General features: G+C 41.4%; 1 protein-coding gene across 1 annotated transcript in view; it reads left to right on the top strand.

Moving 5' to 3' along the window:
• Positions 1 to 12721: 12721 nt before the first annotated feature.
• Positions 12722 to 19679, top strand: part of DNAJC6 (DnaJ (Hsp40) homolog, subfamily C, member 6) — a 239428-nt gene continuing 232470 nt past the window's right edge. Inside the window, exon 1 of the mRNA XM_006879764.1 lies at positions 12722 to 12836. Coding sequence (XP_006879826.1) covers positions 12722 to 12836 — 115 coding nt within the window. The remainder of the gene's footprint in view (positions 12837 to 19679) is intronic.

Here is a 19679-nt window from a genome sequence, read left to right as displayed (position 1 = left end):
TCTGAGTTCATCTCCAGTTCAAGCAGAGCCTGAGAGATGCCAGACTCGAATTCATCCGGCTTTTCGCCATTCGGCTTCACAATCTTCTTGCTTGAACTGAACATGGCCTTGTTCGTGCTGAGCACCGGCCTAGGAAGAGGCGATACGCTTTTTGATTTCCTGACTGCCGGTGCCAAGAGTGTTGACTGTGTGTAGTGTTGTTTAAAGTAGTAACTAGCTGTTGGCACCCGATAACAATTCTTCTCAATAGGTAAGCACAATGGGTTAAATGTTCACTTGTTGATTGCCTTGGAGTCGAGCACGACTCATAGCGACCCTATGAACAAAAGGCCTGAAGCGTCTCTACAACTATTGACAGTTATCAAAGTTCATGGAGTTTCTGGAGGCATGTGGTTTATTTAGGAAGTGGATGCCGCTTCCAAACCTTTCATAGCATGTTATTATTGTTTTGTGCCATTGAGTCGCCTGTGATGCATAACGACCATATGTACAGCAACTCTGAACCTGTCCCTGTCCTGAGCCTGTCTTACTAATTCTGACAAACTAACTTCAATTGCCCCAGTTACTGTATCAATCCATCTCATCCGGGGTCTTCCTCTCTTTTTCTGCTCGTCCATTCTTAGGAGCATGATGTCCATCTCCAAGGACTGATCTCACCTGGACACATGCCCAAAATAAGTGAGGTGGAGCTTCAAAATAGGGCCACCAAGGAAAGACTTGGTTTCACCCTCTCCAAGAAAGACTTATTTGTTTTCTTGGCAGTACATGGTATGTTCAAAACTCTTCTCCAGCACTACACCTCAAAGGCATCTGTTCTTCTTCAGTCATCTTTAGTCATTGTCCAACTCTGAAGCATAACAAGTATTTGAGAAGACCACTGCCTGGATTAGGTGCACCTTTATATCTAGACCGACATCCTTGCTCTGGAGAGGTCCATGACAGCAGGTTTTCCCAATGCAATTAGTCTTTTGATTTTCAGACTGCTGGTGTTGATCGTGGATCTGAACAAGCTGTAATTGCCAACCTCAATCTTGTCTCCATTTATTATGGTGCAGCCAGTTGGTCCAGTGGTGAGAATCTTTGTCTTCTTGAAGTTGAGCTTCAATCTATCTTGAAGACTATAGTACTTGATCTTTTGCAGCAAGTACTTCAGGGCTTCATCAGTTTTCAGCAAGCAAGGTTATGTTATCTGCATATCACAGATTGTTAATGAGTCTTCCTCTAATCTTGATGCTAAATTCCTCCTCATAAAGCCCTGCCTCCCGGATGATCTGTTCTGCATACAGATAGAAAAGGTATGGAGACAGGATGCATCACTGACACACTCCTTTCCTGATTTTGAACCATGAAGTGTTCCCTTGTTCTGTTTTGAAGACTTGATTCTTGGTTCAAGTATAGGTTTCATATAAACATACTCAAGTGTTCTCAGATTCCCATTTTCTTCAAGGTTAGCCACAATTTATTGTGATCCACACAGTCAAATACCTTTGCATAGTCAATGAAACACAGATAGACATTCTTCTGGTACTCTCTGCTTTCTGCTAAGATCCATCTGACATTGGCAATAATATCCCTAGTGCCATGATCTCTTGTAAACCCGGGTTTTATTTATGGTAGTTCTCTATCAATAACTTAGCAGAAGCTCTGTGGCCAGGATCTTCCCTCAAAAGTCGGTCTCTCAATTTGCTACATGGAATTTAGACTTACATCCTCCTAAACAAGAGATGGACAATGGAATTGGGATGTAGCAGGGAAAGTGTAGAGACAAGTCACCCATGCTCGGGGGGGGATGAGCAGTGAATGTATTGGTTATTTCTGTAAGGGAAGTGTCTTTCATACAGTATGTAAAATGCTCATCTGTCAGATATTCTTCTAAATGTTCACTTTCTAATCAAAAGATTGATAGTATGAACCACTAGTAACTCAGAACAGAAAATTATGACAGACTCTTTCCATTAAGACTTAGAGCTATCAAAACCTCACGGGGCAGCTCTGCTTTGTCCTATTCCTAAAAGGTTGCTCTGAGTCAGACTTGATTTGATGGCAATAGGTTTGGTTTTCGGTATTAGTCTCAATTAGTCAAAGGATAAAACAGGACCATTTTATAGTTATTATTTGAGAGTCACTCATCAAGATGACTGAAGGCTTCAAACATAAATTGAGAAGATAATTTATTAATCCTGATTGTTGTGGGTCTTCGACTGGAACAGCACATCAGTAGAGAATTGCCAGAAGTCCAGGCTGGGTTTAGAAGGGGTCGTGGTGCTAGGGATATTGTAGCTGATGTTAGATGGATCTTAGCTGAAAGCAGGAAATACCAGAGGAATGTCTGTGTTTCATTGACTACGCAAAGGCATTTGACTGTGTGGATCATAACAAATTATGGCTGACTCTGAGAAGAATGGGAATCCCAGAACACTTGATCGTTCTAATGCGAAACCTATATTTGAACCAGGAGGCAGTCATCAGAACAGAGCAAGGGAACACTGCATGGTTCAAAATTGGGAAGGGTGTACTCCAGGGATGTGTCCTGTCTCCATACCTTTTCAACATGTATGCAGAGCAGATTATCCAGGAGGCTGGCTCTAAGAGGAGAATTGTGGCATCAGGATTAGTGGAAGATCTATTAACAATCTGCGTTATGCAGATGACACAACCCTGCTTGCTGAAACTGAGGAGGACCTCATGCACTTGCTGCAGAGGATCAAGGACTGCAGCATTCAGTATGGACTGAGGCTCAATGTCAAGAAAACAAAGATTCTCACCGCTGGACCAATTGGCAGCGTCAGGATGGATGGCGAAGAAGAGATTGAGATTGTTCACAGCTTCAGTTTGCTCAGCTCCATGGTCAACACTCTTGGCACCAGCAGTCAGAAAATAAAAAAAGTATTGCAATGGGAAAGTCTGTGGTTAGGGACCTCTCTAAAGTACTAAGAGCAATAGTGTCTCTCTGGAGACTAAGGTGCGCCTAATACAGGTCATGGTCTTTGCAATCAGTTGTTATGCATCAGAGAGTTGGACAATGACTAGGGAGGACAGAAGAATTGATGCCTTTGAGCTGTGGTGCTGGAGAAGAGTATTGAATGTACCATGGACTACCAAGAAAACAAACAGATTCATCCTGGAGAGGATTAAACCAAGCAACTCCTTGGAGGCAAGTATTCTGGGGCTTCATCTGACATACTTTGGGCATGTTGCAAGGAGGGACAGGTCTTTGGAGAGGGACATCATGCTTGGGAGGGTGGAGGGACGGCGCAAGAGGGGAAGACCCTCTATGAGATGGATTGATTCAGTGACTGGGGTAATTCGGATGGGTGTGTCAGAGGCAGTGCAATTGGCACAGGATAGAGCAGGGTTTAGGGCTGTTGTACATAGGGTCGCTATGAGTCGCAAGTGACTCGACGGCGCATAACAACAACAACAATTTATTAATCCTGATTGTTGTGGGTCTTCAGGTTTTCTGTGATTCCTTCACTCTTCAGACTTGATCTTTAGTAGTAAGTGAACCTTAGCTTTTCCTAATGACCCAGGGGTCAAGAAAAAGGGAATTGTGGTGCAATCACTCTGGAAGGAAGTATGGCACTTTCTCAAAAATTTGGAAATAGAGATACCATTTGACCCAAGAATTCAGCTACTGGGAATATACCCCAAAGAAACCATAACTGCCACACAAGCAGATATATGCACACCCATGTTTATTGCAGCTTTGTTCACTATACAAGGAGTTGGAAACAACCCAATTGCCCATCAGCAAACAAATGGATAGAGAAGCTGTGGTATATTCACACAATGGAATACTATGCTGCATTGAAAATCAAGGAACTCATAAAATATTACACAAAATGGGTGACCCGGAGGACATTATGCTGAGTGAAATATCTTAGTAACAAAAGAACAAACACTGCATAGTGCCACTGTTGTAAAATGAGACTGACATTGGGGCTGGGGGAAGATTGAAAAAGATGGGGTAAATTATGTATACTGCATTGAAACAGATGAGAGAGAGAAATGCTTAAAAGGCATCTATGATTAGGTATTATTGACAGGAGTCCAGAACAAAAGCTGCATACTGGAGTGCCTTTGCGGGGAGGGATTTTACAACAATGAAAGAATTTTTCTTTTACTTTTCAAAGAGAAAAGTGAACTGGGTTGGGGGAGGTTGGGCAGGGAGAAACGTGTAACAATGAATGACTGGAAAGCCTAAGTCTCTGTAACTTTCTTTAAAAGTAATAATATAAAAATACATTTAAAGAAAAAGGGAACTAGATTGTGTTTTTCTTATTTGGGTCATAGAATTTTCTATAAATTTTAGGTATAAAGTCTACTGTCATAAATGTCATTGCCAAATGGTTTTTTCCATTCTATAGCTTCTATTTCACTCTTTTCGAGAAGTCTTTTGATGTACATAAATATTTAAATGTTTTTGAAGCCCCAACCATCTCTATCTTTTGCTCTATTCAAGGTTGACATCTTTGATGTCATCCCATAACTCATCTGATCTTTGATCATTAGTGTTCTATATCTCGAACTATTCTGGAAATTATTTTTAAATTCAGGTGGGATAGACTCAGTCACATTTTGGTTTTTCTGGATTAGTTTTCATTTTCTTCAGGTACAATTTGAACTTGCACATGAATAACTGATGCCTGTTCCACAGTCAGCACCTGGCCTCGTATGGCTTGCTGATATTGAGCTTCTCCAATGATTCTTTCGACAGATATCATCAATTGGATTCCTATGCAGTCTGTGAGGTGAGTTCCATGTGTAAAGCTACCTTTTGTATTTTTTAAGAATAGATATTTGCAATGAATAAATCATTGAATATACAAAATTAAGTCATTTGATGTCTAGCCTCATTTCTATCACCAAGACCACTCTTTCTGACTATGAATTCTTCCTCATTGTTTTCAACTTTTGCATTCAGTCACAAGTAATTATTGACTCCTCTTTATTGCATATTTGGTCAAGTTTAGACAGTAAAAGTTGGTAGAAATCTGATTTTAGCCTCTTTACCTTTAGTCATTAGTGCATATATTTGGATCATAGTCATATTAACAGGCTTTCTTTGTATGCGTATGGATAGTCATCACTCACAACATTATGCTTTAGGACATATCTTGACATTATCTTTTTCATATTAATGAGATTCCATTCTTCCTCAGTTTTTAATTCTTAGCATAATAGATCATATGATTATCTGACTGAAAATTTCCCATAACCTAGTTCTCTAATGACTATAATGTTCATATGTTCCATTTCATTTTGACAACCTCCAGCTATCCTACATTCATATTTTGTACATTGCAGGTACCAATTATCAATGGGTCCTTGGAGCTATTTCTCTTCATTTTGAGTGACTTCCATCTAGGTTCTACTTCTAAGACTATATTCCTCTTTTATTCATAGGATATTCAGAAGCCTGTTATTTCAGAAGTGGATAGCCAATCCTGCTCCCTAGTTTGTCTTAATATGGGAGTTCTGCTGAAACCTGTCCACCCCAGATAACCCTTCTGGAAGTTGAACCACCAGAGATGTAGTTTCTGCAAACCACAGGAATCTACAAGTTAGCCAAAAACAGCAAACTGACAAACAAGTGTTGTACTAATAAGATGTAACGATTTACAGATAGAAGTTACAAAGTACCTCTTATGTTGTTGCTATGAGCTGTCAAGTCAACTATGAACAATGGCTCTGAACCTTGCTCTATCCTGAGTCAAGCTTATCATCTACGACACATCTGACCCCATTGCCATAATCACTGTGTCCATCTGTCTCATCTCAGGTCTTTCTCCCTATGCTGACCCTCCACTCTTTCAAGTTTGATGTCCTTCTCCAATAACTGGTCCCTCCTGGGAACATGTCCATCATATGTGAGACAATTTCACAATCCTTGCCTTCAAGGAACAACCTAGTTTCACTCTCTCCAGAACAGACTTCTTTGTTTTCTTGACAGTCCATGGTGTGCTTAGTACTCTTCTCCAGCACCAAAATGGAAATGCTTCAATTTTTCTTCTGTCATTCTTAGTCATTTTCCAATTCTCAGATGCATAGCAAGCAATTGAGAAGATCACAGCCTGGATCATGCACACTTTAGTCTCTAGACTGTTGTCATTGCTCTTGTATCTCTAACAACACTAATGCCTCTAACAACAAACCATAAAGACTATTAGCCACATGAATATATTGGCCTTTTCTGGCTGAAGGCTGTGGTGGCATGGCAGATTGAGACATAGATGACATAGTTGGGGTGTTATGTCATAGACAGTAGCTGGTGCTTGGGACAAGGGTGGAGAGTAAAGATTTAACCTCTTAAGTGAAGATGATGGTCTCAAAGGTTGAGGGCAGAGATTCAAACAATGCCAGAGAAATATTTACAGAGAGAGGAGGAAGAAAATACAAAAAATGGATGTCAGAAGAGACTCTGAATATTGCGCTACAGCTCTGAGAAGCCAAAACAAAGGGGACAAATGCCAAAATGAAGAAACTGAACTGAAGATTTCAAAGGGCAACTCAAGAAGACAAAGCAAAATATTATGATGGATTGTGCAAAGAGCTGGAGTTGGAGACTAACAGGGGAGAACTTGTTTGGTATTTTTAAGGCTGAAAGAATTGGAAAACAAATTCAACCCTCAAGTTCCAATACTAACAAATGCTATGGGCAAAATCCTGAATGATCCAGTAAGCATCAAAAGAAGATGGAAAGAATATAAAGAATTATTGTACCAAAAATAACACTAAAACATTGCCACTGAAACCTTTCAGGAAGTACCATATAAATAAGAGACAACGGTAATGAATGAAGAAGTTCAATCAGTACTGAAGGCATTAGCGGGAAAAAAAAAAAATCCAGGAATCAATGTGATACAAATTGGCATGTTTCCGTTTTCAGACGCAATCTTAACTGTGCTCACCAGTTGATGTATGTCAGGAAATTAGAAAAACAGTTAGCTAAGATCCCCATCAGTGACTGGGATAATTGGGATGGGAGTGTCAGAGACAGTGCGATTGGCACAGGACAGAGCGGAGTTTAGGGCTGTTGTACATAGGGTCGCTATGAGTCGCAGGCGACTCGACGGCACATAACAACAACATAACAAAGATCCCCATCTCTATCTCTTTGTTTTTTTAGTTCACTTAGCTTAATACTCTCCAGTTCCTTCCAAATTAGGTGGTTGTTGTTGTTGTTGTTGTTATGTGCCCTCGAGTCACCTGTGACTCATAGCGACCCTATGTACAACAGCCCTAAACTCTCCTCTGTCCTGTGCCAATTGCACTGTCTCTGACACTTGCATCCCAATTATCCCAATCACTGAATCAATCCACCTCATAGAGGGTCTTCCCCTCCTGCGCTGTCCCTCCACCCTTCCAAGCATGATGTCCTTCTCCAAGGACCGGTCTCTCCTTACAACATGTCCAAAGTATTTTAGAGCCTCAGAATCCTTGCCTCCAAGGAGCCACCCGGTTTAACCCTTTCCAGGACGAATCTGTTTGTTTTCCTAGCAGTCCATGGTACTCTCAATACTCTTCTCCAGCACCACAGCTCAAAGGCATCAATTCTCCTTCTATCCTCCTTGGTCATTGTCCAACTCTCTGATGCATAACAAGTGATTGTGAAGACCATGGCTTGTATCAGGTGCACCTTAGTCTCCAGGGAGACACCATTGCTCTTCAGTACTTTGGAGAGGTCCCTAACAGTAGACTTTCCCATGTGACACATGGCAATGTGCCTTTTAATTTCCTGGCTAGTGGTGCCAAGAGTGTTGATTGTGGAGCCAAGCAAACTAAAGCTGTGTACAATCTCGATCTCTTCACCATCCATCCTGATGCTACCAATTGGTCCAGTGGTGAGAATCTTTGTCTTTTTGACATTGAACCTCAATCCATATTGTAGGCTGCAGTCCTTGACCCTCTGCAGCAGGTGCTTCAGGTCCTCCTCATTTTCAGCAAGCAGGGTAGTGTAATCTGCATAACGCAGATTGTTGATAAATCGTCAACCAATCCTTACCCCACATTTCTCCTCATAGAGCCCAGCCTCACGGATAATCTGTTCTGCATATAGGTTGAAAAGGTATGGAGATAGGATGCATCCCTGGCGTACGCCCTTCCCAATTTGGAACCATGCAGTGTGCCCTTGCTCTGTTCTGACGATTGCCTCCTGGTCCAAGTATTGGTTTCTCATTAGAACAATCAAGTGTTCTGGGATTCCCATTCTTCTCAGAGTCAGCCACAGTTTGTTATGATCCACACAGTCAAATGCCTTTGCATAATCAATGAAACACAGATAGAAGCCAGAAGCCTGCCTGGCAGGGAAGCTGGACAGTTAAAGGGTCCATAGAACTCCCCGCCCATTTTCTCAGGTAACACTGAAGACGCCAAAACCATGCCACATTCATTAGGGCCCTCGGGCCTGCGGCCCTTGGACCAAGAAAAACCTATCTACAGGACAGTTCTACAGGACACATCACCTTCGCTTGGGAAACATTATCACTAAACTTCAGAGACATTGGTCCCAACATAAGGAACTACCAGCAGCTGATATGTTTGGAATCACAGAAGCTAAGGAAGCTTCATATATAAGCTATTAGATCAAGGGCTGGTCAATGGGAGATAGATGTGAAGGGAGTGGGTAGAAGTGGATTGTGGATGGTGGAGCAGGGAAATAAGTGGGTAAAGACACGTGTGCCAAAGGTAGGAACAACACTGACACTAATGGTTAACTCCACAATAAGGGATATACCTTTTACTTGCTGGTCTGTCTGATACTTCTCTAAATCTAAACATTCAGATTAAGACAGACTAGGAAGAAGGATTGGCCATCCATTTCTGAAATAACAGGCCACTGAAAACCCTATGTACAACAGAAGACATGTAGATAACAGAAAGGGCAACTAATGTTGAGCTTTTAAGTATGGAAACACACAGGAAGAGGAACAGTTGTAAGCAGAAGCTAGTGATTGGGACATGGAATGTGAGAACCAGGAATGTATGAAAATTAGATATTGTTAAGGAAGAAATGGAACGCATAAATATTGACATACTAGGCATTGGTGAGATGAGATTGACTGTCATGGGGCAATTTGAGTTGGATGATCATATGATATATTACTCTGGAGATGAAAAGGTGAGGAAAAATGGGGTTGCTTTCATAGTTAAAAAAGTCATTGCTAGATCCATCTTGAAGTACAATATCGTGAGTGACAGGATAATATCCATACACATACAAGGAAGTCCAGTGAATGCCACTATCATTCAGATATATGTACCAACAACCAGAGCCAAGGAAGAAGTTATAGAAGATTTTTACCAAGTAAAAATTTAGTAATTTAGAAAATCTTTGCTCCTGTGTGCTATGTAGTATTCCATTCTGTGAATGTACCATAATTTCTCAATCCTTTCATTGTGGTTGGACATCTGGGCTGTTTTTATATTCTTGCAATGGTTAATAACACTGCTATGAACATTGTTGTACAAGTCTCCATTTGTGCCTCATTTCTTATTCTCTCAGGGTATATTCCAAGCAGTGGAAGAGCTGGGTCATATGGAATTTCTATGTTTACCTTTTTGAGAAAATGCCAAACTGCCTTTCACCTTTCAGGTGGTTGTGCCATTTTACAATCCCACCAACAATTATCCCACCAAAAATTACTTGCTATCCTGTTAAACATTGTCACATCTACTGGAGTGAGATGATATCACTGTGATTTTGCTTTGCATCTCTCTTATTGCCAGTGATTTTGAGTATATCTTCATATGTCTGTTGGCCATCCGAATATCTTCCTCTGTGAAGAGTCTTTTGCTCATTTTGTAATTCTGTGATTAGTTTTTTCTTGGAGATCCTGTAGGATTCTGTAAACTTTGAGACCCTTGTCTGAAATGCAGTCAGTAGGTTTTCTTTTACTTTCTTGGAAAAAGTTTTAGCTGTGCACAGGGATTTAATCTTTTGAAGGTAGTGTAGGGTGTATCTTGAGTTAGACTCTTTTGATACTCGGGGCAGTGGTAGGGGTGTGTGGGGATTGTATACCAAAGAAAGATTTTTTTTTTTAACTTTTCAAAGAGAGATGTAGGGTGGGGTGGGGGTAGGGCTGGGCAGGAAGAAAAGTGCAACAATGAATGAATGGCAATCCAAAAGATCTGTAAATGTTCATTAAAATTAACAAAATAAAATTTAAAAAGTATCTTAAACAAGAGAGCAGAGAAGAGATGGACTAAGATAGGTTTCAAGACACATGGATATCTTCAATAAACCTGGAAGCAGAAAATGAAGAGTTAACTTCCTTTAGAGTCAACAGAAAGAAGCTTTCCCCTACAGCTAGAGCTCTTAGTTTGGACTTCTAGCTCCTATAGTGTGGGGAAAATTACGTTTGTTAAAGGCACCCATTTGTGTTGACTCTGAGTTTTCTGTTAGTTCTGATACAGTAGCATTAGAAAATGAAGACACTGGGTGTTGTAAATGCTTAAGTCCTGAAAGACTGGCAGTTTAAGGCCACATAGAGGTTCTTGGAAGAAAATTCTTATCTGCTTCACAACCTTGAAAGCTGTGTGAAGCACAGCGATACTTTGAAACATACAGGTTGTCATGAGTAGACAGTGAACATGGCCTTTAGGGTCTTTAAAAAACCTCCAATGTAGGATCCAGTGCAGAGTCAGCTATTGCATTTTGTTACTATGTCTAAATTCCTGATAGTTACTCTCCTCAGCCTTTCTCTATATTTTGTAGCATTAACACACTTGAAGAATGCAGCCTCCTTCCCTTTTAATGCTAAGCCCTTCTTTGGGTTTATCATTGAAGTTTTTGGTAGTTAGGTTTATCTTTGAAGTTTGCAGTAGTCAGGCTATGGATTCTCTGGTCTGAAAAAAATGTATTAGAATTTTGTAAATAAACTAGTATAAAAAAAAGAATTAGCACACAGAAAATACTATGCAGGTGATGTGATATTTTTAGGATGTCACATCTGGAATCACTTCCCTTGATTCACCATTGGTGATATTAATTTGATCACCTACTCAAGCTCTTGTCTGATATTCAACTGTTTTGAGCTATGAAAGTGGCAATGTCATGATTCAATTTAACATAAAATCTTGTATGGATGTTATCAGTACTCTGTAATTTGGTTTCTGTGCCTATTAAGTGTAACAGTAGATTTTTCCCCCCTCCCATAGGTTTCATGTAAAGGGTTAGACAAAATCAAGTACATAAGACATTGGCATCAAATCTGGCGCCTAAAAATAAAACACTCCAAAAATTTTAGTTATTGGTAGTATAATAGCCACATAGCATTAAGTGATCTTTGTTTTGCTTTTCCTCTCATATTATCCTAAATATTGTTTAGTCTTTCCAATTACACTCAGGATAGATGGCAAAGTGGAGGAAGGTAGGAGAGAGGGAGAGAAAACTGGGTGAAGAAAGATGTTTGCTTGGTGCAGAGATAGACAACTTTAGCTCTATTTCAATTTCCTAATCTGGAAAACTCTACTGTTCGTAGGATTTTCAGAGACCTGCTCTTTAAGAAGTGAATGGTCAATCAACTTGATTGTGAACCCAATCTTAATTTGTATACGCAATCAACACCCTTGGTACCAGCAGTCAGGAAATCAAAAGATGTACTGCACTGGGAAAATTTGTAGTCAAGAGACCTCTCCAAATCATTGAGCAATGATGTCAGTTTAAGGACTAAGTTGCGTCTAATTCAGGCCATAATCTTTCTGATCCACATCTGAGAGCCAGACAGTTAATAAGGATGACAGAAGAAGAATTGATGCTTTTGAGCTGTAGTGTTGGAGAAGAGTACTGAATAAGAAATAAACATGTCTTGGAGAAAGTGCAGCCAGAGTGCTCCCTGGAAGCAAACGTGGTGAAGCTTACTTAGGTTTGTTGCTAGGAGAGGCTATTCTGTGGAGAGGGTCATGATGCTTGGCAAGATGGAGGGTTGGCAAAAAAGAGGAAGACCCCAAGCAAGTGAGTTGACACAGTGACTGCAGTAATGGGCTCTAATGTGTCAGAGATTGTGAGGATGGCACAGGATAGGGCAGGGTTCAGGCCTGTTGCTCATAGGATATCTATGCGTCGTACTGGATTTGGCTTAACAGCCCCTGACAACATCTGGGAAACAGGAAAATATCACACATTTCACAGAATTGAAATCAAGTTTACTTAAATAAACAACAACAAAAATCTAGACATAGATTTAAAAAAATCACGAATTATAAGAATTCATAGTTTAAAGAAAATAGGGATATATAGACTTCTTTCATTTTCAAAGACATTACAGAACCCAAGTTTTGGGAATTGTCTACATTTAGCAACTGACTTCTGGGCAGATTAGTTTAACTCTCAAAGCGTCAATTTTCTTTTTCTTTCCTTTTCCTATTTTATTTTTGTAGACTGGTGATCAAATTAGTGTTCATCCCATAGGATCACTGTGTTAATTAGCGATGCCTAATGGCACCTAGGCACGCCACGGTTGTCTGAACAGGCAGACGTCTGAGCGCGCGTTCACTGGCCGGGTTACTCCAGCGCAGCGCCTCTGCCGCCCGGGCTCAGCCCCACCGCGATGGCTCCGCGCGAGCAACAGTCTCTGGCGCGGCCACAGGCTCCTCCCCCGGGGCCCCGCGTCTACCCCCCGCGGCCGGGCACCTCGCAGACGCGCGCGGCGCGGATGGAAGCGAGAGGTGACCGGCCGGCGGAGGCGGGAGGCAGCGCGGGAGGGGCGGCGGCGCACAGATGGGCGCGACGGAGCAGGGAGGGAAGAAGAGCCGGAGGCTGTTTTCTTCGCTGCGGCCGTGGAAGGCGACCCGGCGGCTGTGGAGGACGCGCTCGGCTCGCCAGGCGGCGCAGGGTGAGTGTGGGCGCGGCCGGCCGGGACCGACCTGTTACCCCGCGTGGCCCGCGCGGGCCTCCCGGGGAGCGCCGGCAGCCGGGCTCGCCGCGCTGCAGCGGGGTGTAGCCGACAGGCTCCAGCCGCCGAGGGGGCTTCCCGGGCCCAGCTCCCCAGCTGGGACCCTCGGGTGCGCTTGGAGAACGGAACGCAGTGGGGGACAGAGCGTGGCCGGGCACTGCGGCCTGGGAGTCCGCTTCACTCACCCCTGTAAAACCCATCCAGAGTTCCTCTGAAGTCGTTCTCAGCATGGGTCCCCCTTCTTACTTCTCCTGGCCCTGTGAGCATCTTCTGTTTATGTGGTTACAGCTTGTTTGTTTGTTTGTGTCTTTCAAAAGTCTCTCTCTCTGTCCCTTTGACTCTGTTCCAGGTTATCAGGGGGTCACATCTCCCAGTACTTGGCTTGGCGCCTGCAATGCAATACCCACTAGAGAAATTGATCTGGACCCAGGATTGTCTTTATTCAGACTTCCCTGTCTTTCCAACCTGTCTGCTTTGGTCCAGACAAACTGTTTTATAGGCATATCTCACCATATCCAGACAGAACCTTAACTCAACAGTTCTTTCACGGACTCACACCCCATTCACTCCATATTTTTTTGGGGAGCTCCTCTGTAGTGGAACTACTTGTGGAAGGGTAGACAGACATTACTCAAAGCGGGTGAATCACCATTACAAATGGCTGTATGTGCTTCGAAGGAAAAAATGAGAGGAGGCAAAAGAAAGGGATGCTTAAAAGGGTAGACCCGGTGTGACATGGTGGGTGGACAGAGCCCATCTCCTTGAGGCAAGGCAGGCTGAGCCCAGGCGACAGATTAGGAGTTAATTCAGCATGGAGTAGGAGAGAGTTGTTCTGGCATAAGGAATAACATGTGGGAAGGTTCTCTGTGTGCCTGTTGCTTAGCAAGTAGGAAAATGGTTAGGAAGTAGGTGGGAGAAGGAAGCAGAGGTCAAATTAAGAGTCGAGTGGGCCATGACCAGGAGTTTGATTTTAAGTGAGGTAGCCAGCCAACAAATGCTTTTTAAAAAGCAGGAATGTGACATGATGTGCTAGCTCGCTGCCACCTTTCTATCTGCAGTGGGAGTGCCGGCTTTCCTCTCTCAGCCTGGCCAATTCCTACTCATTTGTTAAGACCTACAAAATGCCAGCTGCTCTGGGAAGCCATTCCTGAGCTTCCTGCCACCTGTAACCTTTCCTTTTTCACTATTTCATCCCTGTAGAGCATTTGTCACTGCTCTTCTGGTACTGTAGATTCCACGTGGCTTTCCATACACTTCATCTTTGCATTCTCTCCCAGACGACATACAGGGTGTGGTGCTTTGTAGATACCCTGTTTGCTGTATGAATGGAAGACTTACTGGCTCAGACACCTGTCTATTTCTTGTCCTTTTTTGTTTACTTCCATCATCTGAGGATTCTTGCTGGTGGCTGACATGGCGTGATTTCTAAAATGGCTGACTTGATCCTGGGCAGAGGCTAGAGATTTCCACCAGAGCCCTGTCACTGATGTAGGCCCTCCTGCAGGAAGTTGATTTCCTGATTAATAAGTTCACGAGTTCAATGAGTTAATAATTTTAAAGCATTCTGACATAGTAAAGCATTTTGACAATGCATTATAAATCATTTTGACAAAGCAGCAGTAATGATCCTTCAAATATATATTTATTTATTGCATCAGACACAAGCTTTTCCATTGTTAGTAGTTAGGGAGACCCTAAAAATTGGCATTGTTTTATTGTTGGCCTCCAAATTTTACTGCGCCAATAAAATGTCTTCCCTTCTGGCAGCAAGAACTGTAGATGAAACGTAGTAGGGTTGTCAGCTAGCCACTGGTCACCCATTTGCTTTGGCTTGTCTGAGCAGTTGAATTATATCCGTGTTTTCAACAAGTATTCCTTAAGTGATATTTAAGTGCATAGGCCCACAGTATTGTACTAGTAAAGTGTGACTATTTACACAAGAGGAATAAATTGCTAGTATAGTAACTTGGATTAATACAAGTTTTCTAAAACTAGGCCTGTGTACAGACAAAGCACCTTCTTTTCTTGTCATCTGTTGTTCCTGTCCTAGAATTCACTAACTATTCTCCGGGGTCCATTGCCATCCCTGATCTGTCTTTTCTGTATTGGGTTCTTGGCTGCTCCCTGTATTTCTGTACTTTATACCATGCATCATGGGGATAAACTGCATACTGGCTTATGTATGACTTTGCAATTTACAGAAATACTTAACTAGTTATTGTCTTCGTTTTAGAGGTAAGGAAAGTGAATTAAGAGATGCCGAGGGACTTACAGTAGGCGATAATGTGATTGGTGAAGACAGATTGTTGCTGCATGAATGGAAGATTGACTGGCCTGAATGTGTATGTACATGTGTGTGTCAGGGGCCAACTCAGGCCTGACTCCTAGTACACCATCCTTTCTGCCACATCTCCCTGGAAAGGATGTAGTAACACTAATGAGTATCATGCAATTAAAAAATAAAATCCATATACCAACTTTGTTTTTAAAAGGTAGTTTGGATGCTTCCTAATAATGTCAGCATTACTTTGGGCATAGTTGGAGTCAGACTAGAATTAGAATCTGCCATTTATTAGCTGTCTAAGCTTTAGTAATTTGCTTAATCTGTCTGGAACTCAAGTACAATCATCTGCAATATGAAGATAATTCGTATAGCATAGTGCTGATGTGCTAAGCATGACTTAGTGGATAAAGAGTTGAACTGCCAATCCAAATGCACACAGTTTGAATCCACCAGCTGTTCCGCAGGAGAAAGCCTCTGAAAACTTGCCAGTTGATCAGCTATAAATTGGTTCTGACATGATGGCAAAAAACAACAGCAACAACAATAATGCTTTTGTGACAATTAAATGAGTGAATGAATGTTAATTGGCTCATAAAACAAAATTATGATTGTTCTTAATATTATTGATACTGATCCAAATCTTTCATCCAAAGTTCACAGCCAACACGTTGGTCAGTAATGTAGTTACAAGTTCCTTATTTATAAGAAAATATTATTAGTAGAGGCTAGTTTTGGACAGTTCTGGAGCCTTTCAGTTATAGTTTTGGAGAAGAGTACTGAATATACATGGACTGGCAAGAAAATAAAATAGATGTGTCTTAGAGGAAGCAAACAGAGTGCTCCTTGGAAGCAAAGATGGTGAATCTTTGCCTCAAATGCTTTGGGCCTGTTGTTAGGAAGAACTAGTCGTTGGAGAAGGGACGTCGTGCTTGGAAAGGTGGACGGTCAACGAATGAGAGGAAGACCCTCAAAAAGATGGATTGACGTGGTGACTGAAACAATAGGCTTAAGTATGTCAGAGATAGTTAGGATGGCACAGGCTAAGGCAGGTTCAGATCCTTGGTTGGTAGGGTTATATTCCACTCGAAGGCACATAAAACAGCAGACCACCATGAAAATCTTCACCAGCACCCTTTTCTACAAGGAACCTGTTTATGAGAAGCAGCATCATTTATAGGAATTCTTGTTGTGTTTTCAGCCTAACACTGTCAGGAGTCTAATCCACTAAAATCTCACAGCTTTTGAGTCAATTCCAATTCATAGTGACCCTTTAGTTGAACTGCTCATGGGTTTCTGAGGCTGTAAATTTTCATGGAAGCCGACTCCCTCATCTTTTCCCATCTTTCCTACATTTGGTGGGTTCAAATCACCAATATTTTGATTGGTAGCTCCAAGTTTAATCCATTGTGATACTATCACCCTTATAAACATAGCAGACCTTTAGTAAATATGTTTGAAATGAAAATATCCTTTAGAATGCATGTAAGTCCAAAGAGAGTAAGTTTGCAGTTTACAATATGTAGTTTGTCACTCTGTCTATGAAAGAATTAGTTAGAAGAGAAAATACTGGGCTAAAAGTTGCATAGTTTTTAAATTTTAAAAGCTACTGTAAACTTAACTTCCATACATTTGTACTAATTTACATTTCTACCAGCAAATAGTGGATGAGATTCCTAATTCGGCTTTTCTTTGCCTACATTTACTATTGTCAGACTTTTTGATTCTTGATAGTTTAATGTACGAAATGTTACTTCATGGTTATTTTGAATGGAATTTCCTTGGTGACTGGTGGAGCTAAATATCTCTTAGCAAGAATCAGGCCATTGTGAAATATCTTTTCGTGTTTCCCTTATTATTTTTTTTTTTTTAAATTGGGTAGTTTGTCTTTTCCTTATCTGTTTATGGCATTTAGATATTCTGGAAACTAATGCTTTGTTAGGGAGCTCTGGTGGCCTAGTAAGTAAGGAGTTGGCACCAGCAAACCAGTGGTATGTGGTTCAAATCCACCAGCTACTTCACTGGAGAAAGATGAGCAGTCTCCTTTTGTGCAGTTTACTTCCTCTGAAAATCTTCTAGAGGTTTAATTATGATTCAGTTCTGACACGACAGTATGCACCAACAGTAATCACTTGTTAGCTTTATGTTCAAAGCCTTGTTTTGTAATAGAAATCAGTAAAATTAACATATTAATTATACAGTATCCCTAACCCTCTCAGTACTAAGTGGGAATGAGAACAAACTGTGCAGAGTGGAGAGTTAATTAACACCCTTCTCCCATCCTTCTGTCCTGTCCAGAGCAGCATATGTTAGCCAAATATCAAAACTTTTAGGTTATAAAAAAAAAGGAGTCAACAGATGGTGGAATTTTTTTTTGAGCAGTAGATTTCCATAGCTTTTGAATTGTGGTAGAGACAGTCTCTGTGTTACTTCCACCTGAACTTACTCCTCAAAACCCTGGTGGGTCAAGAAACCCTTTCCTGAGCTGTGATATTCCCTGGGAAGCCACAAGGTCGAACTATAGTCAATCTTCTGCCATTACGTATTGCTTTCCTGGACAGATGTCTTACTGCAGAGACACTGACAGATACTTGACAGTAAGACTTGGAACAGGCTTATTCCTGTTTCACTCCTTGCTAAGAATGTGCATATCTACTACTCCAGATAGACTAGATTAATCTGGGGTACCCCAGATTAACTGTACCCGAATCTGCAAGATCTTCCTGGAGTGAACGCCAACTCTTAGTGACCCTATTGGGCATAGCAGAATAGTTTGTGAGTCATTATAAAAGTAGACAGCTGCATTATCTTCCTGGGGAACAGCTCTTGGGTTTGAAAAGCTGATCTTTTGATCTGCGTCCTAGCATTAATGATGTTCCAACAGAGGTCCTTTTTCTAGGTATCTACTCCTAAAAGAAAAAAAAAAATCACTTTGAAGGTTGATGTCTTTTGGGTTTATTCCTGGGTCTATTAGAAAAATTAAATGAGATCATAGATGTGAAAGCAAACTCAAACCTATAATTCTGTGTTTTAGTGACCTTTTAGGACTGAATAGGCCTACTGTTCTATAAAGTGTCCCTTTCTCCCTTCACTGCTGCTACCAGATGTGTTGATTATGGATCTGACTAAGATGAAATCTTTGACAATTTCATTCTTTGACCATCTATTATGATGCTGCCTATTGGCCCATGATGAGAATTTTTTCTTCTGAAGTTGAGATATAATCCATACTGGAAACGGCAGTGCTTAGTCTTCTGTAACACACAGTTCAAGTCCTCCACATTTTAAGCAAGCAGTGTGTATCATATGCATGGCACAGGTCATTGATGAGTCTTTCTCTGATCCTGATGCCATATTTTTCTTCATAAAGTCTAGCTTCTTGAATGGTTTTTCTCAGTCTATGGATTGAATGAGTATGGAGAAAGGATATACCCCTGAACCGCACCTTTTTTGGTTTTAAGCCTTGCAGTATTCCCTTGTTCTGCTTGGACACCAGTTTCTTGGCTTAGGTATAGGTTTTGTATGAGCACAGTTAACTGTTCTGGGATTCCCATTTTTCTGAATGTTAGCCATTGTTTGTTTTGATCCACACAGTCAAATGCATTTCCACAGTTAATAAAACACGAATGAATATTATTCTAGTATTCTCTTTTCCGTCATAGTTCATCTGACATCATCAGTGATATCCCTGGTGCCTTTACTTCTTCTAAACCCAGCTTGCACCTCTGATAGTTCCTTGTCAATATATGTTCTAGCCATTTGGATGATTTTGCTTGCATATAATGTTAATGATATTATTTTATAATATCCACATTCTGTTATATCACCTTTTTTTGAGAATGGAGAATGGATCTCTGCTGGGAAAGGTGGAGGGTCAGCAAAGGACAGGAGGGCCTTCAACGAGATTGATTGATACCATGACTGCACCGGGCTTAAGTGTGATGAGGATGACACAGGATTGGGTAGAGTTCTCTTCTGTGTTTATATGGTTGCTATGAGTCACATCTGATGGTACCTAACAACGATGACTGGCCTGCCATGGGACTTCTGATGATTCTTTGTGGAAGTAAAGTGCCTCATCCTTAGATCTTTCTCCCTTGGAACAGCTAGTAAGTTTGAACAACTAACTTTTTGTTCAGAAGTCAGATTATTAATGACACTTGTTGTTGTTGTTATGTGCCATCGAGTCGTTTGGGACTCATAGAGACCCTATGTAAAAGAGCCCTAAACGCCGTTCTATCTTGTGCCAAACTTGCTGTCTCAAACACATTCATTCCCACGACTCCACTCACAGACTCGATCCATCTCATCGAGGGTCTTACTCACCTGCACCATCCCTCTACTCTCCCAAACATGATGTCCCTCTCCAAAGACCAGTCCCTCCTTGCAACATGCCCAAAGTATGTTAGACGAAGCTTCAGAATCCTTGACTCCAGGGAACATTCTGGCTTCACCCTCTCCAGGACAAACCTGTTTGTTCTCCTAGCAGTCCATGGTATATT

Source organism: Elephantulus edwardii, unplaced genomic scaffold, assembly GCF_000299155.1.
Source record: "Elephantulus edwardii isolate Elephantulus edwardi_28Jun2011 unplaced genomic scaffold, EleEdw1.0 scaffold00005, whole genome shotgun sequence".
In the NCBI taxonomy this organism is placed as follows: Eukaryota; Metazoa; Chordata; class Mammalia; order Macroscelidea; family Macroscelididae; genus Elephantulus; species Elephantulus edwardii.
This window is presented reverse-complemented; position numbering and strand designations above follow the sequence as displayed.